The following is a 24765-nucleotide window of genomic DNA, read 5'->3' on the forward strand; positions in this document are numbered from 1 at the left end:
CTAAAAATAAATCGCACCAAATCGCACCTTTAAAAATCGCGTTTTTTGCCGCGAATTCGCATATGTAATGAGATGCGAATTAGCGGCAAAAAATGCGATTTGCCGCGATTTCCAGTCATGAAAATGTGCGCATTTTCAGTCATGAAAATGTGCGCATTTTCATATATGCGATTTTGGGTAAAAAAATAAAATTAAAAAAAAAACGGCGTGGGGTCCCCCCTCCAGAGCATAACCAGCCCCGGGCTGAAAGAGCCGGTCCTGGTTTCATAAAATCACAGGAACAAACAAGTTGGGGTTCCGTGCATTTTATAAAACCAGCACCAGGCTCAAGGGCCGGTCCTGGTTCCCAAAATACGGGGGACAAAATGACTAGGGGTCCCCCGTATTTCAAGAACCAGCACCGGGCCCAACCAGCCAGCAGGGTAATGCCACAGCCGGGGGGAGACTTTTTATACAAGTCCCCCCGGCCAAAGCATTTAGCCCTCTGACCGGTCAGCATGGGCAGGGGTCCTGGGGGAGTGGGGACCCCCCCAAAGAAGGGGTCCCCCCCCTCCAGAACTTACCAGCCCATGCTGAAGCCCGGGGCTGTCCTCGATGCCCCTGGGCGGTGGGCATCGAGCTGATATTTGGTGTAAAAAAATAGATAAACTATTGTTTTTTACTGTGGCACTACAAGTGCCAGCAAGCCTCCCCAGCAAGCTGGGACTTGGAGAACCACAAGTCCCAGCCTGCTGGGCATTAAAGGGCCCGCTGGCACTTGTAGTTCCACAGTTAAAAAAATAGTGCACAAAACACACTGACACACATTTTAAATAAAACTTTAATACACACATTACACACATACTAATACTTACCTATCTTCTTCCCGTAGGTAGCCCTGGTCCTGATGTCCTCCGGTCCTGTGTCGGCGTTCCTCTTCATGTCGACGTCCTTCTTGAAGTCGACGTCCCTGTCGGCGATGGCGTCCGGTGTCCGGGTCCGACGAAATCCATGGAGGAAGCTGTGGAAGGAAACCATACTCACCTGTCCCAGCGCGACGTAGTCCAGGTAAGGGTCTTGGAAAAAAAACAAACCGACACCCGAATCCAAGCGGACACGACGGAGACGCACGGTGTTTACATCGTGCGGCTCCGCCTCCCGAATGCCGCTATTGGCCGCCTTGCGGCCTAGCGGCCAATCAGGAGACGCTAGGCCGCAAGGCGGCCAATAGCGGCATTCGGGAGGCGGAGCCGCACGATGTAAACAAACACACGTGCGTCTCCGTCGTGTCCGCTTGGATTCGGGTGTCGGTTTGTTTTTTTTCCAAGACCCTTACCTGGACTACGTCGCGCTGGGACAGGTGAGTATGGTTTCCTTCCACAGCTTCCTCCATGGATTTCGTCGGACCCGGACACCGGACGCCATCGCCGACAGGGACGTCGACTTCAAGAAGGACGTCGACATGAAGAGGAACGCCGACACAGGACCGGAGGACATCAGGACCAGGGCTACCTACGGGAAGAAGATAGGTAAGTATTAGTATGTGTGTAATGTGTGTATTAAAGTTTTATTTAAAATGTGTGTCAGTGTGTTTTGTGCACTATTTTTTTAACTGTGGAACTACAAGTGCCAGCGGGCCCTTTAATGCCCAGCAGGCTGGGACTTGTGGTTCTCCAAGTCCCAGCTTGCTGGGGAGGCTTGCTGGCACTTGTAGTGCCACAGTAAAAAACAATAGTTTATCTATTTTTTTACACCAAATATCAGCTCGATGCCCACCGCCCAGGGGCATCGAGGACAGCCCCGGGCTTCAGCATGGGCTGGTAAGTTCTGGAGGGGGGGGACCCCTTCTTTGGGGGGGTCCCCACTCCCTCAGGACCCCTGCCCATGCTGACCGGTCAGAGGGCTAAATGCTTTGGCCGGGGGGACTTGTATAAAAAGTCTCCCCCCGGCTGTGGCATTACCCTGCTGGCTGGTTGGGCCCGGTGCTGGTTCTTGAAATACGGGGGACCCCTAGTCATTTTGTCCCCCGTATTTTGGGAACCAGGACCGGCCCTTGAGCCTGGTGCTGGTTTTATAAAATGCACGGAACCCCAACTTGTTTGTTCCTGTGATTTTATGAAACCAGGACCGGCTCTTTCAGCCCGGGGCTGTTTATGCTCTGGAGGGGGGACCCCACGCCGTTTTTTTTTATTACTTTAACTTTTAGCCTTTTTTTGGACAGAACCATGCACAGATCACACAGATTTGTGCATGGTTCTGTAAAAATCGCCAGCAAGAAGCTGGTCTATTTTTTTTGCGTTTTTTGGTAAGGTCCCATATGCGACTTTAGAACTCGCATCCTATTACATATGCGAGTTCTATAGTTTCCTATGGGAAAACATCTGGATGCGATTTTCAGTGTGACTGAAAATCGCATCTTTAAAATGTGCGATTTCGCGGTAAAAAGTGCGCTTTTTACCGCGATTTTTAACCTATTAAATGTGCGATTTTCGGAAAATGTGCGATTTCGGCCGTTTTTGACCAAAAATCGCACATGTCTAAAAAAACGCACCCTATTACATTTCGCCCCTGATGTCCATATAAACCGGGGAAGTACCGTATATATAGCGCTTTTTGATAGGTGAAGGGCTATTCTTTTTCACACATACATTTTCGGAAGTGAAGGTGGTCCCTTTTTGCCTGTATTCGCCTTACATAAGAGCCGCTTGCGCAACAGATACCCCATCTACCTATTTTTTGCAGAGTGCATCCATAGTTACCTATCAGAGTGTTTTCATAGCAACCTGTGAGAGTGCATCCATAGTAACCTGTCAGAGTGCATCCATAGTAACCTGTCAGAGTGCATCCATAGCAACCTGTGAGAGTGCATCCATAGTAACCTGTCAGAGTGCATCCATAGCAACCTGTCAGAGTGCATCCATAGCAACCTGTCAGAGTGCATCCATAGTAACCTGTCAGAGTGCATCCATAGTAACCTGTCAGAGTGCATCCATAGTAACCTGTCAGAGTGCATCCATAGTAACCTGTCAGAGTGCATCCATAGTAACCTGTCAGAGTGCATCCATAGTAACCTGTCAGAGTGCATCCATAGTAACCTGTCAGAGTGCATCCATAGTAACCTGTCAGATTGCATCCATAGTAACCTGTCATAGTGCATCCATAGTAACCTGTCAGAGTGCATCCATAGCAACCTGTCAGAGTGCATCCATAGCAACCTGTCAGAGTGCATCCATAGTAATCTGTCAGAGTGCATCCATAGTAATTAGTCAGAGTGCATCCATAGTAACCTGTCAGAGTGCATCCATAGTAACCTGTCAGAGTGCATCCATAGTAATCTGTCAGAGTGCAACCATAGTAACCTGTCAGAGTGCATCCATAGCAACCTGTCAGAGTGCATCCATAGCAACCTGTCAGAGTGCATCCATAGCAACCTGTCAGAGTGCATCCATAGCAACCTGTCAGAGTGCATCCATAGCAACCTGTCAGAGTGCATCCATAGCAACCTGTCAGAGTGCATCCATAGCAACCTGTCAGAGTGCATCCATAGCAACCTGTCAGAGTGCATCCATAGTAACCTGTCAGAGTGCATCCATAGTAACCTGTCAGAGTGCATCCATAGTAACCTGTCAGAGTGCATCCATAGTAACCTGTCAGACTGCATCCATAGTAACCTGTCAGAGTGCATCCATAGTAACCTGTCAGACTGCATCCATAGTAACCTGTTAGACTGCATCCATAGTAACCTGTCAGAGTGCATCCATAGTAACCTGTCAGAGTGCATCCATAGCAACCTGTCAGAGTGCATCCATAGCAACCTGTCAGAGTGCATCCATAGTAACCTGTCAGAGTGCATCCATAGTAACCTGTCATAGTGCATCCATAGTAACCTGTCAGAGTGCATCCATAGTAACCTGTCAGAGTGCATCCATAGTAACCTGTCAGACTGCATCCATAGTACCCTGTCAGAGTGCATCCATAGCAACCTGTCAGAGTGCATCCATAGCAACCTGTCAGAGTGCATCCATAGCAACCTGTCAGAGTGCATCCATAGCAACCTGTCAGACTGCATCCATAGTACCCTGTCAGAGTGCATCCATAGTACCCTGTCAGAGTGCATCCATAGTAATCTGTCAGAGTGCATCCATAGTAACCTGTCAGACTGCATCCATAGTAACCTGTCAGAGTGCATCCATAGTAACCTGTCAGAGTGCATCCATAGTAATCTGTCAGAGTGCATCCATAGTAACCTGTCAGACTGCATCCATAGTAACCTGTCAGAGTGCAACCATAGTAACCTGTCAGAGTGCATCCATAGTAACCTGTCAGACTGCATCCATAGCAACCTGTCAGAGTGCATCCATAGTAATTAGTCAGAGTGCATCCATAGTAATTAGTCAGAGTGCATCCATAGTAACCTGTCAGAGTGCATCCATAGTAACCTGTCAGAGTGCATCCATAGTAACCTGTCAGAGTGCATCCATAGCAACCTGTCAGAGTGCATCCATAGCAACCTGTCAGAGTGCATCCATGGTTACCTGTTAGAGTGCATCCATAGTAATTAGTCAGAGTGCATCCATAGTAACCTGTCAGAGTGCATCCATAGCAACCTGTCAGAGTGCATCCATAGCAACCTGTCAGAGTGCATCCATAGCAACCTGTCAGAGTGCATCCATAGTAATCTGTCAGAGTGCATCCATAGTAACCTGTCAGAGTGCATCCATAGCAACCTGTCAGAGTACATCCATAGTAACCTGTCAGAGTGCATCCATAGCAACCTGTCAGAGTGCATCCATAGTAACCTGTCAGAGTGCATCCATAGCAACCTGTCAGAGTGCATCCATAGTAATCTGTCAGAGTGCATCCATAGTAACCTGTCAGAGTGCATCCATAGCAACCTGTCAGAGTACATCCATAGTAACCTGTCAGAGTGCATCCATGGGTACCTGTTAGAGTGCATCCATAGCAACCTGTCAGAGTGCATCCATAGTAACCTGTCAGAGTGCATCCATAGTAACCTGTCAGAGTGCATCCATAGCAACCTGTTAGAGTGCATCCATAGCAACCTGTCAGAGTGCATCCATAGTAACCTGTCAGAGTGCATCCATAGCAACCTGTCAGACTGCATCCATAGCACCTGTCAGAGTGAATCCATAGTAACCTGTCAGAGTGCATCCATAGTAACCTGTCAGAGTGCATCCATAGTAACCTGTCAGAGTGCATCCATAGTAACCTGTCAGAGTGCATCCATAGTAACCTGTCAGAGTGCATCCATAGCAACCTGTCAGAGTGCATCCATAGTAACCTGTCAGAGTGCATCCATAGCAACCTGTCAGAGTGCATCCATAGTAATTAGTCAGAGTGCATCCATAGCAACCTGTCAGAGTGCATCCATAGTAATTAGTCAGAGTGCATCCATAGTAATTAGTCAGAGTGCATCCATAGTAACCTGTCAGAGTGCATCCATAGTAACCTGTCAGAGTGCATCCATAGTAACCTGTCAGAGTGCATCCATAGTAACCTGTCAGAGTGCATCCATAGTAATCTGTCAGAGTGCATCCATAGCAACCTGTCAGAGTGCATCCATAGCAACCTGTCAGAGTGCATCCATAGCAACCTGTCAGAGTGCATCCATAGTAACCTGTCAGAGTGCATCCATAGTAACCTGTCAGAGTGCATCCATAGTAACCTGTCAGAGTGCATCCATAGCAACCTGTCAGAGTGCATCCATAGCAACCTGTCAGAGTGCATCCATAGTAACCTGTCAGAGTGCATCCATAGTTACAGAGTGCGTCCAAAGTTACCTGTCAGAGTGCATCCATAGTAATTAGTCAGAGTGCATCCATAGCAACCTGTCAGAGTGCATCCATAGTAACCTGTCAGAGTGCATCCATAGCAACCTGTCAGAGTGCATCCATAGTAACCTGTCAGAGTGCATCCATAGCAACCTGTCAGAGTGCATCCATAGTAATTAGTCAGAGTGCATCCATAGCAACCTGTCAGAGTGCATCCATAGTAATTAGTCAGAGTGCATCCATAGTAATTAGTCAGAGTGCATCCATAGTAACCTGTCAGAGTGCATCCATAGTAACCTGTCAGAGTGCATCCATAGTAACCTGTCAGAGTGCATCCATAGTAATCTGTCAGAGTGCATCCATAGTAACCTGTCAGAGTGTTTCCATAGTAACCTGTCAGAGTGCATCCATAGTAACCTGTCAGAGTGCATCCATAGTAACCTGTCAGAGTGCATCCATAGTAACCTGTCAGAGTGCATCCATAGTAACCTGTCAGAGTGCATCCATAGTAACCTGTCAGAGTGCATCCATAGTATCCTGTCAGAGTGCATCCATAGTAACCTGTCAGAGTGCATCCATAGTAACCTGTCAGAGTGCATCCATAGTAACCTGTCAGAGTGCATCCATAGTTACAGAGTGCGTCCAAAGTTACCTGTCAGAGTGCATCCATAGTAATTAGTCAGAGTGCATCCAGAGTTACAGAGTGCATCCATAGTAACCTGTCAGAGTGCATCCAAAGTTACCTGTCAGAGTGCATCAATAGTTACCTGTCCAAGTGTATCCATAGCAACCTGTCACAGTGTTTCCATAGTTACCTCAGCATGCATCCATAGCAACCTATTAGAGTGCATCCATAGCAACCTATTAGAGTGCATCCATAGTTACCTAGCAGAGTGCATCCATAGTAACCTATCAGAATGCATGGATGGTTAATACCTGTCAGAGTGCATCCATAGTAACCTGTCAGAGTGCATCCATAGTAACCTGTCAGAGTGCATCCATAGTTACAGAGTGCGTCCAAAGTTACCTGTCAGAGTGCATCCATAGTAATTAGTCAGAGTGCATCCATAGCAACCTGTCAGAGTGCATCCATAGTAACCTGTCAGAGTGCATCCATAGCAACCTGTCAGAGTGCATCCATAGTAACCTGTCAGAGTGCATCCATAGCAACCTGTCAGAGTGCATCCATAGTAATTAGTCAGAGTGCATCCATAGCAACCTGTCAGAGTGCATCCATAGTAATTAGTCAGAGTGCATCCATAGTAATTAGTCAGAGTGCATCCATAGTAACCTGTCAGAGTGCATCCATAGTAACCTGTCAGAGTGCATCCATAGTAACCTGTCAGAGTGCATCCATAGTAACCTGTCAGAGTGCATCCATAGTAATCTGTCAGAGTGCATCCATAGTAACCTGTCAGAGTGTTTCCATAGTAACCTGTCAGAGTGCATCCATAGTAACCTGTCAGAGTGCATCCATAGTAACCTGTCAGAGTGCATCCATAGTAACCTGTCAGAGTGCATCCATAGTAACCTGTCAGAGTGCATCCATAGTAACCTGTCAGAGTGCATCCATAGTATCCTGTCAGAGTGCATCCATAGTAACCTGTCAGAGTGCATCCATAGTAACCTGTCAGAGTGCATCCATAGTAACCTGTCAGAGTGCATCCATAGTTACAGAGTGCGTCCAAAGTTACCTGTCAGAGTGCATCCATAGTAATTAGTCAGAGTGCATCCAGAGTTACAGAGTGCATCCATAGTAACCTGTCAGAGTGCATCCAAAGTTACCTGTCAGAGTGCATCAATAGTTACCTGTCCAAGTGTATCCATAGCAACCTGTCACAGTGTTTCCATAGTTACCTCAGCATGCATCCATAGCAACCTATTAGAGTGCATCCATAGCAACCTATTAGAGTGCATCCATAGTTACCTAGCAGAGTGCATCCATAGTAACCTATCAGAATGCATGGATGGTTAATACCTGTCAGAGTGTATCCATAGTAATCTTTCAGAGTGCATCCATGGTTATCCGTCAACGTGTTTCCATAGTAACCTGTCAGAGTGTATCCATAGTAACCTTTCAGAGTGTTTCCATAGTAACCTGTAAGTAAGGGTGCATCTATAGGTACCTGTCAGACTGTATCTAGAAGCAACCTGTCAGTTTTATTTTGGCAACATCACTGTTTCTGGAGCAACAAATTTCAACATTGAAGCCAGGAGCAGACCTGAAGGTCACTTCATCGATGTGGCTTGTTTACAAGGAACCTTAAAGCCACCTACTGGGACTTTAATGTGAAAGGTCATCGAATGGCCATTCAGGAGGTTTGCACCTGTTCCTTCGGTTCATATATCCAACACATATGGATAACCAGTAAGTGAGGACAGTACATGGTCCAAGGGTGGAAGTTATATAACAGATCAATAGGGGAATATGGCCACCTGCCTGGCTGAGCAGCTGATAACATGGCTGCTAAGGGATAACAGAGCTGGTTCAGAGACTGTCCCGGCTCATTCTAACACATCTTTGATCTACAGTATGTGATTTAGGACCGTGATGTTTTTTCGACTAGTTGAAAAATCAGCGCTTTGAGCGAATCAAATCTAAATTTGACCTAAAAAAAACTGCAAAAAGTCCAGTTTTTTCGACTAATGGAAAAAAATGTCACTTAATTGAATACCCCCCATAATGGTAAAATAAAAAAAAGAAAATCATCAATAAATAAATAAAAAAGTAAAAGCATCAAAATAAGTGATGTAAACTGCAGTAATGGCAATGTGCTGTATAGTACCTGGAGCAAAGCTTTTCACACTGGGTTGTGTTTTTGCCCAGTGGGCTTTTTTTAGAATGTACAACAGGCATGTACAGCGACAAGGATACTGTCCAAGGTGAAGTACGTAATGCTAGGAGCATTTTACCTTTCCAAATCCTTCCAAACTGTTTTATAGTTGCTGCAATATCACAAGGTGTTGTCAGATCGGATCAATATCCCAATGCTATTTGCCTCAGGTCATTATTGAGCATGTGCGCCTCTATAGTTCGTGACGGGATGCGGTCAATTTACCTACAATCAAAATCCCGACGGTCAAAATACCGACAGCCATTGACAGACGGTCAAAATACCGAAATTTTTTTTTTATTGAAACCGACTTTCAGCGAGGCACCGTGCCCGAAGCATGGGGTTCATGTCGACCTATGTCAACATACAGACCCCAAAAAAATATGCAAAACATGTGTCTAATATTTGACCTGTCTATATTTTAGATGTCGGTATTTTGACCATGTCGGTATTTTGACCTTGTCGGTATTTTGATCGTCGGTCAATTGCTGTCGGTATTTTGACCATCGGGATTTTGATTGTAGGTAAATCATACCGAACCCTTCTTGACACCACTGTTTACCGGAAGGACTAAAAGATCTTAATATGTATAGTTTGGAGCAGAAAGGTGAGACATCATAGAGACATTCATATATAACAAGGTCCAGGAGGGAAACATTCTTCAAAAGAAGAGAAGTACAAGTACATGAGAAGATGCACTGACACTGGAGGGGAAGTTTATTTGGGGAAAAACTACTACACAGAAAGGGTAGTGGACAAGTGGAATAGCCTCCCATCAGAGGTGCTAGAGGCTAAGACAGCTGTACAGCAATTTGAACACACTTGGCCTAGACATAAGGATCTCCTTACAAAGACCTACGGATCAAATAGGGTTTGAGGTTATTATAAGCTTATAAAAGAGGCAGACTAGATGGGTTAAGTGGCTCTTACTTGCCACCCAGTGGGGGTTATTCTAGTTCACTCTTTCTGACAAAATCCTTCTTAGATGGACAAAACCATGTGCACTGCATGGGGGCAGATGTTACTTGTGCAGAGATAATTAGATTTGGGTGGGGTTTTACTTCAAAGTGAGATCTATATTGCAGTGTAAAAATAAAGCAGTCCGTATTTACCCTGCACAGAAACAAAATAACTCACCCAAATCTAATTCTCTCTGCACATATTACATCTGCTCCCCTGCAGTGCACATGGTTTTGTCCATCTAAGAAGGATTTTGTCAGAAAGAGTGAACTAAAATAAGGCCCTATGTTATTGTCTAGTGAGACAGGTCAGACCACTCGCATTCACTGTTGGGAATGAAGAAGGTGACTACTGACTGTAATTGATGTTATAGCTGATCGTATTGCAGCTTGTCTCCTTGCAGCCCTATAATATGTATTCTCGGGACACAGACACAAGTGTGCAGGAACACTGCCAGAGCCTACTGCCCATGCGCAGATCTCCGGAAACATGGAGTCTGCCATGTGCCGGAGACAAAATTCCTACTGCGCAGGCACAGCAGCCATTTTGCCGGCAATTTTTTTGCCACGACTAGAGCACCCAATATAGAAATACCTATGCTCTCTGTACATGTTACATCTGCCCCACCTGCAGTGCAGAATGGTTTAGCCCATTTGCATGCTGGTTTTCTTTGCTGACCAAGCTGCATCAGAAACCACATGGGCTCTGATTGGGTACGGTGAAGCAGGGTGAGTGCACCGAGCAATGCCAGGGGACAGTGGACACTAATACAGAGTCCATGTGATGAAACCTATAAATGAACACCCCAAAAAATCATGAAAAACTCACATCAACTTTATTCAGGTGTTGACAATTTTCATGTCGACTTTTGTTTGTGTGGACTGTTTGTCTATGCCGACCTTGTGCATGCAAAGAGGGGAGTCGTGGGTTGCACAGCTGTTCGAGGAGTGCTGAGCACTCCCCGAAAATGATGAAAACTAGGGGGCGTGTCGCTCGACCACTCCCCTCCATCTGAGGCCCTGCACCCTTCACCTGCGGCCACACCGATTTTTCAGGAGCAGCAGAGTTGGGAGGTATATACTGTACAGGGGAAATCCAGTGGGTCCGCTACTTTCTTTAATGTCATATCCCAGATTGTGTACTCATATATACATTACTATTTGATTAATTGGCTGGCAAACCTCTGTGAGGACTGGACACATCAGTAGCGCACGCAGGGGGGGTTTCTGAGTACCCAGAAAACCCCCCCAGGAGTCTTAGGGCCCTCAGCTGAAAGCTGAGGGTCCCCTCTTTCCATAGGTACAAGAATTGTAAAAAACGGCCCTTGGGAACCGGAGATATCTGACTTCAAAGCAGTGGTCCCCATCCAAGCCTGTAAATTGCTCTTCCCAGTCAGATATTTCAGGTTATTTCTGGCTTAGAGTTTTTCTGAGGGTATATTCCAAAAGCTGGGACTCTTCCCCTTTGAAGGACACTGGTAGCTTGTCTCTACCTTGACCACTACCAGAGATATCAGCCTTCCAGCAGCTGGTTACTGCTCCAGCTCCACACACCTGGTATGTAGTTCTATATACTCGTTGGCAGATTGCTCTCCCTCCTGAACTCTGATCCAGTAGTCCCCAATACCATTTGGTAGGTGGGATTCTCTAGATTTAATTCCAGTAAAATCTAAGAAATCTAATTACGGGAACTGGAGATATCTGCAGTCAAGCAAGCTGTCCTCCCACCAGAAAATTATGAATAATGAGCCCACTCCACTATACACCCCTCCTCTGCATATTAAACATCCTCTACCACCCTGGAAGTTATGTATCAGGGCCCCTTCATTCAGCCCAATGCCCTCTTCTCCCACCCCATCTTCCACCATCTGTGCAGTAAAGGGGTAATTAGTGGAAATTATTGATCCAGGCCCTACTGTACATGCTGAGTGGTTGATATAATACCCCCTACCGCCCGTGGGACATCAAAGCTTCCCCCACACCTACCGCTGGAGGATCGGTAGGGGCCCCAATACATTGCTATGCCCAGGGGTCTACACTGCTGTTGACACCCCTGTATGTTTATGTATGTATGTATGTATATATATATTAGGGCGGAGTGAAAAAACTGAAATTGAGAAATTCAAAATCGGCTAGTGTGGGAAAGTTGTGACTTGACCTGAATAAGAAATGTGCAAAAGCATTTTGATCTGAGTCAACATCTTTTGTTCTGGCAAGAGGCCTAAAGTTTCACTTTTTAGGTGAAAATAACGAAACTTATGAAGATGCTCCGATTTAGTTATAATTATGTCAGGATGTCTTAGAGTGGTTCATTAATATACTTTAGCATAGTAACAGAGAGTACGAGCTTGTCCTAGTGCAAAGTGACTGACTGGCGGGAGAAAAAATCCCGGATAATTGACCCATTTCCATGGTCACAATTGTGAATATTGTGTGTTTTCTCCTGAACGTGTTTATAATAGAAGAAGCACAAATACTCTAAATGGAATTTCAGTGACACTGTGTGAAATATAACACTGCATAATAGCCCTTAATCAGACCTGATCGCAGTACAAATTTGTTCTCAAAATGGGCAAAACAAATGCTGCATTGCAGGTGGGGCAGATGTAACGTGCTAAGAGTTAAATTTGGGTGGGGTGTGTTGAAACTGAAATCTAAATTGCAGTGAAAAATAATGCAGCAGGTATTTACCCTGCACAGAAACAAAATAACTCAACACAAATCTAAAGGTGGCCATACATCTACAGATCGATTGTCAGATCGGGCTGGTTGGAACAAATACCTGGTAATATCTGAATGACAGTTTTTGGCAGTTTTCCAACATTTCAAAGCAAAGTGCTCTCATCCATTACCAGTATTTTGTTCCAAACAGACAGATCGGACAATAAATCTGTAGATGTATGGCCACATTAATTCCCTCTGCACATGTTACATCTGCCCCACCTGCAGCTGCATTACAGCATATAATTATGCCAAAGATAAGCCAATATATTAACAGTTAAATACATTAAAGTGCATTATGCTGTAATAAGTATTGCTAATCAATCTTGCCTAGCAGGGCCATCTTTTTGTATGGGCTTAATGGGCACTTGCCCAGGGGCCCCATGCGTATAAGGGCTCTATGTTGATAGCTGAGGATCCCCTTTTTCCAGGGATACCAGAATTTTGAAAATCGGCCCTGGGGAACTGCAGATATCCAACTTCAAAGCAGCAGTCCACATCCGACCTGTTAATTACAATTTCCAGTCATATTTCTCAGGTTCTCTCTGACACTAGCGGCTTGTCTCTATCATGCCCAGAACCAGAGATATCAGCCTTCAAACAGCCGGTCCCTGCTCCAGCTCCAAACGTCTGGTGTAGTTTTATATTTTTGTCAATGGATTGCTCTGGCTCCTGATCTCTGATCCCCAAGTCCCCAGCACCTCCTGAAAGTTGGGACTCTAGGTTTTTATACTAGGCTAAGAAATCTATTTCCAGATAATGGCGATATCTGCAGTCAAACAAGCTGCCCTTCCACCGGAAAATGACGAATATTAAGCCCACTCAATTATCCAACCGTCCCCTGTGTATAAAACACCCCCTACCTCACTGGAAGTCATTTACAAGGGACCCTTCATACAGCTCAGTGCCCCCTTCCACACGTTAGTGTTCACCCTCCCACCACCTGTGCAGTAAAGGAGTAATTAGCAGAAGTTACTGCTCCAGGTCCTACATGTTGAATGGAAGATAGAGCACCCCCTGCCACCCGTGGGACATCAAAGCTGCTGCTGCTGATAGCACCCCCCACCCCTAGGAGGGGAGAATGGGTAAGGGCCCCAGGGCATTGCTTTGCCCAGGTGCACACACTGCTGTTAAGACGGCCCTGCTGCCTAGAAATGAACACAGTGATTGGCATATATGTACTGCTGGACACCACTCATAGAATGATTAACCTGTTATTTTTTGAATCAGTGTTCTTGTTTTTTTCCCCCTAAACATTAGATGTATTTGTTTATTTATTTATTTACAGTTTCTTATATAGCTCAGCAGATTACGTTGCGCTTTACAATAGTAGACAGTGATAAAACAAACTGGGTAATGACAGACAGACTTGGGGGTTAGAGGGCCCTGCTGCAAGCTTACAATTTATTACATCATAATACACTTTAACGTATTTAACGGTTAATATATTGGCTTATCTTTGGCATAATTATATGCTGTAATGCCGCCCAATCATGTTCCCAGCATAGGGGATGCAACACTGTTTTTCTGTCAATAAACAGAAGTGATATGTAAAATGATACATTAGACAGTTTACACTGTTACTTGTAGAACTTATTGTAACAGTTACTGTTTTTCAATAACAGACTGCAACAGTTATTTCTTTTTTATATACACAGGATTGTTTATCTTTGTATATGGACTGCAAAGAGAGCAGCATAAATCCAATTTCATGTATTTCAGTGACACTGTGTGAAATATAACACTGCATAATGGCCCTTAATCAGACCTGATCGCAGTACAAATTTGTTCTCAAAATGGGCAAAAAAAATGCTGGACTGCAGGTGTGGCAGATGTAACATGTGCAGAGAGATTTAAGGTGGCCATACATCTACAGATTTATTGTCCGATCTGTCTGGTTGGAACAAAATCCTGGTAAAAGATGAGAGCAAATGACAGTTGACCATTTGCTTTGAAATGCTGAAAAACTGTCATTCAGATATTACCAGCTGTTTGTTCCAACCGGCCCAATCTGACAATCGATCTGTAGATGTATGGCCACCTTTAGATTTGTGTGAGTTATTTTGTTTCTGTGAAGGTAAATACCGGCTGCATTATTTTTACACTGTAATTTAGATTTCAGTTTCAACACACCCCATCCAAATTTAACTCTCTCAGCACATTACATCTGCCCCACCTGCAATGCAGCATTTGTTTTGCCCATTTTGAGAACAAATTTGTACTGGGATCAGCTCTGATTAAGGGCTATTATTCAGAGTTATATTTCACACAGTGTCACCGAAATTCCATTTAGAGTATTTGTGCTTCTTCTATTATAAACACGTTCAGGAGAAAACACACAATATTCACAATTGTGACCATGAAAATGGGTCAATTATTAGGGATTTTTTCTCGCACCAAAGTCATTAACTTTGCACTAGGACAATTTCGTACTCTCTTTTACTATGCTAATGTATATCAATGAACCACTCTAAGACATCCTGACATAGTTTTAACTAGATCGGAGCATCTTCATAGTTTTCGTCATTTTCACCAAAAAAGTGAAACTTCAGGCCTCTTGCCAGAACAGAAGATGTTGATTCAGATCAAAATGCTTTTGCACGTTTCTTATTCAAGTCAAGTCACAACTTTTCCACACTAGCCGATTTTAAATTTCTCAATTTCAGTTTTTTCACTCCGCCCTAATATATATATATATATATATATATATATTTTTTTTTCATTATTATTATTATTTATAAACATTTGGTCTATCTATAATACTTTAACTGACCCGGCATATACTGGGTCACCTAAGTGTCCATCTCCGTGCTTTGCTCCACCCCTCTGGAAACCCCCTTCTGAAAATCCTGCGTTTGCCACTGCACATCCCTAAGCATGGGGCCCTATCACTGCATTTCCCTCTGTGTCCCAGTCTGACACTGTGCACGTCCAATCTGCATGGTAAATTGGTCTATATGCATCCTTAACATTCTGCTTATAGACACCATAGTCTTATAAACACCTGTAGAGAAACTGTAAATATAGCTTAAGTAGACATCGCCACCTACTGGTGATTAATGTGTAATATCTATTTCTATAATAATAATATCTATAGCTATTTCACACGCTGCGGTTCAGGACGGACGGCAAAACACCAGAGGGGCAATAACTGTGTCAGACATCTAAATCAACATTGGTAGATTAAGTGTCCTTTCACCCGGCCCGGCCACAATACTGGCTCTCTCTGCACATGTTACATCTGCCCCTGCTGCAGCACAGCATGGTTCGGTCCATTAAAGAAGGAGTTTGTGTTTGAAAACCAACCAGAATCACCCTCCATGTTCAATGCATGCAGGACAATTACCTTTATATTTTCAGGGTAAATACTGGCTGCTTTTGCAAGTACTGTAGCCCCGAAATTTCAGACCGATTTATTACAATTTATATGTCAGTTTAAACCTCCTCCTGTATTTGCACTGCTAAGGATCGCACGTGCTAAGCTGCGAGCATTTTATCATGAACCAGACCGGATGTGCGTATTCTTATGGATAAAGCACCCTACAGGTTGGAGATTATAATGAACAATGGATTTCTGTGAGTTATGTATAGAAGCATTTAACCTTCCACCTGATGCCTTCATGTGGTCTTGTAACTCTGACATGAAGACTTGTAATACCCTGCCAGCTCGCAGTAGGGGACTTATTATAATGTTACTCTGATGATAATAACACATTCTCTTTATTCTAGCAGCGGTTCCGGTATACCTGGTGGATTTAGAGATCAGTTTTCCTGACCCCTCGTATGCCATCCGGATAAAGGATTACATCATCAACAACCTGTCTCTGCCGATAGTAATTGGATCTAACGACACAACAATTACAAACGTCAGCGTCACCACAGGTAACTCCTCCCACCTGCAATACAACATCATTAGCCCAATGCATGTGTATGACATCAGATCCGATACACGATCCTGTGCGCATCCGATTGGAGTCGGAGGTCAGATGGGCTGCGCATATGGTAATTTGTACGTTCAGCGGTCCGAGGCACGTCACGGATGCCTTTTTAGCATCCGCAGTGTATCGCATAGGATACTAGGGGTCTGATATCCACCTGTTCTCCAATCGTCTGGAAATCCACCAGCTGAGACCCCCGAGACACCAACCGATATGCTGGGGGCAAGCCCAGCAGCTTTCCCAGCCTCCGTGTGGCTCCAGCCTCCGTCCGCACACAGGCATCCATTCACCTCCTCCCTGGCTCCGCTGCTGTCTGCATAGTACAGGAGACAGCAGCGGAAGCTGTATGCGCCCCCCTGTCCAAACTCCAGATTTTTGCGGCAGATATAAAATAATATGAGAATATATCAGAATGAAGCGTTTCATAGGAAATATTTCAACCATTTTCCAGCATCGATTGTTTTTAATATTTAGTGAACACGGCAGTTGAATTAATTCTCTGATTAATGTGGGGTACACACCAGGACGACCCGCTCACGATGCACATCGTGAGCGGGTCATCAGTGTCTCGTCCGACCCGCTCACGGTGACGCGGGGGGGCACGACCCGCTCACGATGTGCACTGTGAGCGGGTCCGATCCGATGGCGACCCGCACCCGGCTGTATGGTTGTCATTGAGATCCTACCTGCAGCAGGTAGGATCTCAATAACGACCGACCGACCAGCAGGACCGCGCATCGGATCGGTATCGGTCCACACCAGGACAGAAAAGGGCCCAATCAGCACACAATCTACATCCAATTGGTCGGAATTGGATCTAGATTGAGGGGATCGGGCCCTAGTCGTCCTGGTGTGTACCCAGCATAAGGAACCAATAGGATTCAACAAATGAATTAATGAATATCAGGTATTTGAACAGAATTCTCACCCTTTGTACTCTTCTCTTCCCCAGTGTGTAACCAGACCGGAGGAGGTGTCCAGTGTTCCTGTGAAGATGGGTACAGCTGGCCCAATGCGATCTGTAACTCGTACGATGTTTGTTCCACGTCGAATCTAGACAATTGCACCTGTATAAAAGGCACAAGCACCCCTTCTCAGTACTGTCAGGTTAATGCAGGTGAGAGAACGTGAGCCCACCAGTATCCCATTACTAAATATTGGATAATAATGAATTTGTTTTGATGCAGTGGGCGTGGTAATATGAACGTGACCTACAGTACTCTGCTACTGATTGTTCATGTTATATCTGTGGACCTTTAAGTAATATGTTTTAATTGTTGCCCATCTACTAGTTATCCTTAAGGCCTCCACACATTTACATATATTATATATTAACGATATGAACGATAATGATATTGTTACCGATTTATTAGTGTGAACGCTCAAGATTGTTAATGATGCTCTCACACGTGCCATTAATGCAGTGAAATGGACCCCTGATCATCTGTGCTGAATGGTCAATACTTACTACATCGTTACTGCTATTGTTCCGTGCGTGGGTACTAGATCGCAAATTGTCCTGTCTATGTGACTTTGGTGCCGATTCAGACCCGTTTGTATCGGTCCGAACTCGACCCCATCCCCGATGGTCAGGGTTTGCGCAAATATACGCATGCGCAAACCCCGGGAGCAAGAAGTCAGACATTGCTTTACGAGCGGCAGAAATTTCATTCGATGGTGAGCTACTATCGGAGGATTTTTCGACCCATGCAGCCACATTCGAGGGTTTGTGTTAGCGTTCACATAGCGGGGGGGCTGTTCGGCCGGGAGATGGGCGGAGTTTACCGAATCAGACCCTTTATTCATTCTTAAGAGTCGGGGATGGTTTCTGCTGCCGGGCATGGTGGCTGATGCTTACATCGATGGAGATCCGTGGGGGATCATGCAGCACATATATTACATACATGATGACAAGTATGTGTAAGCACCTAAAGGGGTTACCTGGTGGGATGGGGTGGGGGTCGTGTTTCCCCGGTCTCACGGATACCAGTCGGGAGTCTTCTCATGATACAGGATGGTGGCACAGAACAGTCGACAAAAGAATTACTTTGACCTTTTATTGTAACACGGCCACTGGGAACGGCTGCCTTCTTTACGTAATGACATCACAACAATTCCACAATATCAGAATAAAATCAATGCAATACAACTCACACTATGCATACAAATGCTATATACCATAAAAGGACAATGGAGCTACTGGTAACTCTGAGTCACTCCGTACTCGGCCTATCACTGCAGTTTGAGAAACTACTTCCAATACGCTGCTGGACCGGCGAGCTGGTCCACTAATTTACACCTGGATACAGTGATAATACAGAGTATGAGTGAACATTACACCCAACTGTCATACTAACAAATAGTTTTAGCGAATTACCATAAAATCAATACTCGACTCACTCTAAGTACCCGGGTACACTCTCTGTTAATAAGACCGGTCAGTTCCGACGGAGGCCTATGCATAGGACTTAATATGGTTGGTTGCTTTCAGTTTGGTCCTTGGTACCACCGGGTGGCACAAGTGGTCTATTAACTATGCTTTAAAGGTGAAAAGTAAGCTATCACAAATCCTGATAGATTGTCCTAGCTTCTCCAGGGGATTGCACTAAGTCCACTACGCTGGCAACTCTGGGAGGCTGCTATAAGGAATGGGCAAGGACGGTGAAGGGGGAGGTCTTGGGTAAGGCTTTGAAGATCTTGTGTCCGGCTGGGATCAGTAAGTCTTCACCAGTGCTGTGTACCCTCCTGGGACTGCTAGTGTGGGCGCCTAGACGTTGCCACAATCAGCTACACAGGACTACTGGCCACTGGCCTGCACTGTGACTCTCTATGCGGCCTCAATGGGTACAACCCTGTCATGCGCTAGGGGTGTCCATGGGTCCCTGACCCTATAATGTGCCTGGCGGGCGATATAATAGGGGTGGTAGGCAGGGGCACAGTGTGCAGTAAGGTACCTGTATCGGCTACAGGTGCTGGTTCCAACCAGTCTCGATCCCCCGGACTCTGTCACCGCTAATCTGTCCCTGGTGACTGCATCAATGGTGCCTCTGCTGTCCAGGCTCTGCTGCTGCTTGCACCATGCTGCTGGGCTCTGGCTACTGTGCTCTGTGCTTCCCACGTGCTGGCTGCTGGGCTCTGGCTGCTGGGCTCTGGCTGCTGGGCTCTGTACTGCCCACGTGCTGGCTGCTGGGCTCTGGCTGCTGGGCTCTGTACTGCCCACGTGCTGGCTGCTGGGCTGGCACTTAATATTTACTGCAGGGCTCTGGCAGCTTGACACTGTGACTGCTGTGTTCTCTTGAACAGTTTGCACGCTGCCTGACTGGCTCCTTCTCTTACAGGCTGGGCTGCCACTCATTACTGGAGCTCTGTGCTGCTCAAGTGTCTGGCAGGTCAGGGGTCACAGGTGCCACACTGCTGTCTTCCTCTCTCTAGGTTGCCCAGTGTCTTTCAGGCTGCATGGAGAAGTCTCCTCTCTCTGTGCTAGCTGCTAACTTCCTCAGTCATGCTGCTGGCTAAGGTCACCTCTGACCTCTCTCTTCCTGTCACACTCCAGCCTGTCTGTCTTTAACTCTTTAGGTCTGAGCTGTGCCTAGTGCTGGGGTATATTAACCCCTGGTTAACTGGAATGCACGGCACCTATTATTCCACAGTTATGGGGTGTTACATATGTATATATGTGCTTAGCGTTCTCCCCTCCTCTACATGGTTGGTCGCTGATACTTTTTTTTTTTTTACTTAATCTGTAAAATAACAGTTAGGAGCTGATTGACTGGTACTTTAACTCTCTCCACTTTATCTCTTTCCAAGCTATGATAAATCTAGCCCTAGATATGCCATAAAGCATATACAATAAAGCACCGGTTTATACAGTAGATTCTATGTCTCGTTTTATTCTAGTGAACATCGACCTGAGACTGACAATCCTGGAAGACTTCACAGCAGATTTTGCCAACCCGACATCAGCCAAGTACATCGCCTATAAAATGGACCTGGAATATCAGGTACTCTTATAGTTCTAATCTGCAGGTGACATGAATATACAGTATGATCATGTAGGTTAGATAGAACCAAAGTCCTCACATACTGTATAACTGGAGAGCAGTTAGATCCAGTGTCGGATCCAGGGAGCGGGGGCTGCAGAGCTGTTCAAAGTTCAAATAGGGAACCACACTACCTGCAACTGCCAACATCCTGAACGTTAGTATGGGGGGACTTAGGGTTAGGGGGTAAAGGGGAAGGTTAGGTTTAGGCTGCTGCAAGGTAGGGTTAGTGGGTGAGGTACTGTATGGGTTTCCGATGGTCATATTTCCAAAAACGGTATCCCGATTGTCAGGAGCCTGCCAGGGAGCCGAGTGCAATCGCCACCTATTCTATTCTCCCTCTTTGCGGGTTGTGGACCCCCACAAGGGAAAATAGCTTGTGTATGTCAGTATCCCGACTGTTGGTGAGCATCTGGCACCCTAATGGGTTGGGGGGAGACGCTTAGAGTGGTATGCGGTCACTAGATCGACAAGGGGAAGTTTGACATGCATTGGGTCGACACACCTGAAGGCCGACATGGGCTTAGGTCAGCAGGTAACTGTGTCGACACATATATTAGGTCGACATGGGCTAGGTCGACAGTCAAAAGGTCTGTGTGCATGATAATTAAACTTAACTCAAACCTGAAATAACGACTCAGAGACTTAGGTTTGGCATAAAATGTTAGCTGTATATATTAACGAACTTTAAACTAATTTAATTAATTGTAAATCATTAATAGTGGCCATGAAAGAACGTCTATTTATTTAAGCTCCACCCATAAATATCCTACGTGATCAACAAATATCCTAACACCAAGCGGTAATCGCTCAGCCTTCTACATTGACTGTCCATCAGGGCCAGATTTCCCACGGGCCTATAGGTGGCACCTTCTGGGGGCGGCAAGGCATCCCCCCTCACTGGTCAAGATTTGCTGGAAGGGGGGTCGCAAATCATGGAAGGGAGGTAAGGGCAGGGCCTGGCTCTCCCCCACTCAGCCTTCTAGGCTTCTACTCACCCATCTTGGACCTCACCGCTTGTACTCACCCATCTTGGACCTCACCGCTTCCTGATGGACCCCCCCCCCCCCGGAGCTCCCTGCCTGTGTCCTGTCCCTGCAGCTGCTGCAGTACCGGTGAAGCTGTATTCCATGGCTGCGGTGCCTGCAGCTGGCTCTGAGCCGTGCAGGAGAACGATAAAGGGTACACGCTCCATTAGGAGTCTGAAAGTTCCCCTGACCAGCGGCTGCAGCGGGGGTCTGCAGGAGGACGTGGTGTCCGGTGGTAGAGGAGGGTGAGCGCATACAAAATGGTGAGACAGCCCTTCCAGCCGCCTGAGAAGACAGAGCATCCTGCTCCTAATCTTGGCCGCGGGGTGGCTGCGCCAGGGACGCTCCCCAGAGTTAAGCGCACGGTTTGGGTACTCAGACCACCCGGCAACAGATGTCCGTTTTATCTTCCAGACTCAGACTCCGCACAGGACAGCTGAGTGCTCACGGGCGGGCAGTGACCAATAGGAATGCTGGCAGCTGTGGCAGCTGCACACTCTCCCTCTCTCTCTCTTTTCTCTGTAGGGTGGGGTGGGCGGCAAAAAAAACTGGTGCCTAGGGGCGGACAGACACTTAAGGCCGCCCCTGATGCCCACCCATCCAGGTGGTGTCGCTGTCCCCGACCGGGTGATCCAGCGAAGGCCTATAGTCAACAAAGTTGAGCGCACCGAAAAACAACCTTTTGACTGTCGATCTTACCCATGTCGACCTAATCACATGTTGACCTAAACCCATGTTGACCTTTTTGGATGTCGACCTTAATGCATGTCAACCTAAATGGATGTTGACCTACTGGTGTCGAGCTAATGGTTGTCGACCTTTTTGCTCTCTACCCGTTGTCCCACACCCAAATCAATTAACCGGCCATTCTTTCCAGCAAAGCCATATCTATATAGGCAATCTGTACAGTGTCATAAGACAAGGGTTCCAAGGATTCCAAAATGAAGACAATTTAAGTCAAATGTTTTAATAAAAAACTGCAGCATTTATAAATAATCAAAGTTAAGAGTTTTCCTTGTTTTGTTTTTTCCTTTCCCCAGTTTAATATCTCCTATAAATCACTGCCTGGGTTTCAGTCCGCAGTCATCACAGCTTTCAGGTAAGAGGTCTTCCTATGGTTCTAAGGGGTCTCTGGGCCTAATTCAGACCTTTTTAGCAAGGCTGCAATTTTTGCAGCTGAACAAAACCATGCTGCACTGTAGGTGGGACAGATGTAACGTGTGTTCTATGTGCTCAAACTGAAATTGCAGTGTAAGAATAAAGCAGCCGGTATTTACCCTGCACAGAAACAAAATCGTACCTGAACTGTGGGCTCCGAACATTCACAGCCCACCAATCTGGTCTGAATTGGCCCTCGGAGAGATAAAGTACTAGCCAATCAGCTCTTAACTTCCACTTCAAATTTGAAAAATGGAGCTGGTGGGCTGGTCTGTAGTAGTAAATACACTGCTTAGTAAATAGACCCTTTAGTTTCTTGTCTAAGATATTTAACAAACAAAAATTTGAGGAAAGTTTGTCTAAAAATAATCGACTATTGTGTGTGACACAAATCTCACCCACCAATGTGTACAGTAAGGGGGAAATTTACTAAAGGAAATTTGTAAAAAAAAAATAGGTGTATTTGTATCCAGATATACACTTATTTTTGACATTTACTATCCCGAAAATACGGCAATTCGTATTCGTATTGATAGCACATCAATACGAATACGAATTGCCGTATTTTCGGGATAGTAAATGTCAAAAATAACGCTATTTCTGGATACAAATACACCTATTTTTTACAAATTTCCTTTAGCAAATTTCCCCCTAAATGTCACGTACAGGAAGTCACCTGAAGTTAAAAAAAAAAAGTCATCTAAACTTTGCATCCAAATATTTAATACGTCAGCTCTTCATGTTATTATGGAAATATGTTTTACATCATGTTTTCCATCCATTTCAGACCAGGGAGTGTTGTCGTAGACTACACCGTCGTCACCGAACCTGCCACTACCGCTGCAGTGCAAACAGCCAATGACAATCTAGTCAATGCGCTGAAAGCTAAAAACTACAACATCGACCCAATGATTCGGACTGTATTGACAGGTAATAACTACCTTTGTTTTACAAACAGGAGAGGAGGTGGTGCACGCCTAGACTCTTTATTCCTGTACTGTAGACTCAGGGCATAACGGTCACTAGGGGAACTGTCCCACATCTCTAGGTAAAGTTTGCACTGCGTACTACTTTGTTTGGTGCCCTGATATTGCACACAGGCAAAGTCCTTATGTTACTGAACAGAGAGGCAGATTTATTAAGCCTGGTGAAGTGATAAAGTGGAAGGTGATAAGGCAGCAGCCAGTCAGCCCCTAACTGCTATTTTTCAAACCCAGCATGTAACTTGGCAGCTAGGAGCTGATTGGCTGCTGCTATTATCGCTTCTCCAGGCTTAATACACCTGCCCCTTATTTAAGATCTGTTTACCACCACACATATAGCTTCTTCTCTAGATTTGGTCATTTCCTGCCAGTTCTACACTCTTCCTATTTACAGTAGTAAAGGTGCCCATACATGGTCCGTTTAATGGATCCGTTTTGTGCTTATATAGTACGCATCGCATTGCATGCATTGTGCATGCAATGCGATGCGATGAACAGCTAGTAAAAAAGTATGTGCAGCACATACTTTTTGTACCGTACGATGAGATGCGCGGTGTTGAGGGAAACATTCGTAAAGTGACTTTGGGATACAGTACAGTAGCTATGGCCAGGGCAGCCCAGGGCCGTCTTTTCGTATGGGCTTAATGGGCACTTGCCCAGGGGCCCCAAGTATGTAATGGTCCTATTCTGATAGCTGAGGATCCCCTTTTTCCAGGGATACCAGAATTTTTAAAATCGGCCCTGGGGAACTGGAGATATCCAACTTCAAAGCAGCAGTCCACATCCGACCTGTTAATTGCACTTCCCAGTCATATTTCTCAGGTTCTCTCTGACTTTGAGTATATTCCAAAAGCTGGGGCTCTCCCCTTTCTGTCGACTTTAGCGGCTTGTCTCTATCAAGCCCAGAACCAGAGATATCAGCCTTCCAGCACCCGGTCCCTGCTCCAGCTCCAAACGTCTAGTGTACAGTTTTATATTTTTGTCAATGGATTGCTCTGGCTCCTGATCTCTGATCCCCAAGTCCCCAGCACCTCCTGAAAGTTGGCACTCTAGGTTTTTATACTATTGAAGGTTAAGAAATTTATTTCCAGATAATGGCGATATCTGCAGTCAAACAAGCTGCCCTTCCACCAGAAAATGAAAATTATTAATCCCACTCCATTATCCAACCCTCCCCTGCGTATAAAACACCCCCTACCTCCCTGGAAGTCATTTACAAGGGACCCTTCATTCAGCTCAGTGCCCCCTTCCACACGTTAGTGTTCTCCCTCCCACCACCTGTGCAGTAAAGGAGTAATTAGCAGAAGTTACTGCTCCAGGTCCTACATGTTGA

The 24765-nt window shown here is 45.6% G+C and overlaps 1 protein-coding gene across 3 annotated transcripts in view; it reads left to right on the top strand.

Annotated features, from left to right (window-relative positions):
- The window catches only part of LOC146064792 (adhesion G protein-coupled receptor F5-like), a 199314-nt gene that overhangs the window by 134352 nt on the left and 40197 nt on the right, over positions 1–24765 (top strand). For 2 of the 3 annotated variants that reach the window (XM_083178663.1, XM_083178665.1), the window contains exons 4-8: positions 16015–16167; positions 17176–17340; positions 20121–20224; positions 22332–22390; positions 23237–23379. In XM_083178663.1, the coding sequence (XP_083034789.1) occupies positions 16015–16167; positions 17176–17340; positions 20121–20224; positions 22332–22390; positions 23237–23379 (624 nt within the window). The remainder of the gene's footprint in view (positions 1–16014; positions 16168–17175; positions 17341–20120; positions 20225–22331; positions 22391–23236; positions 23380–24765) is intronic. The other variant, XM_083178666.1, reaches the window with a different exon arrangement.

This window comes from Crinia signifera, chromosome 3 (genome assembly GCF_055691185.1).
Source record: "Crinia signifera chromosome 3, ASM5569118v1, whole genome shotgun sequence".
Taxonomy (NCBI): domain Eukaryota; kingdom Metazoa; phylum Chordata; class Amphibia; order Anura; family Myobatrachidae; genus Crinia; species Crinia signifera.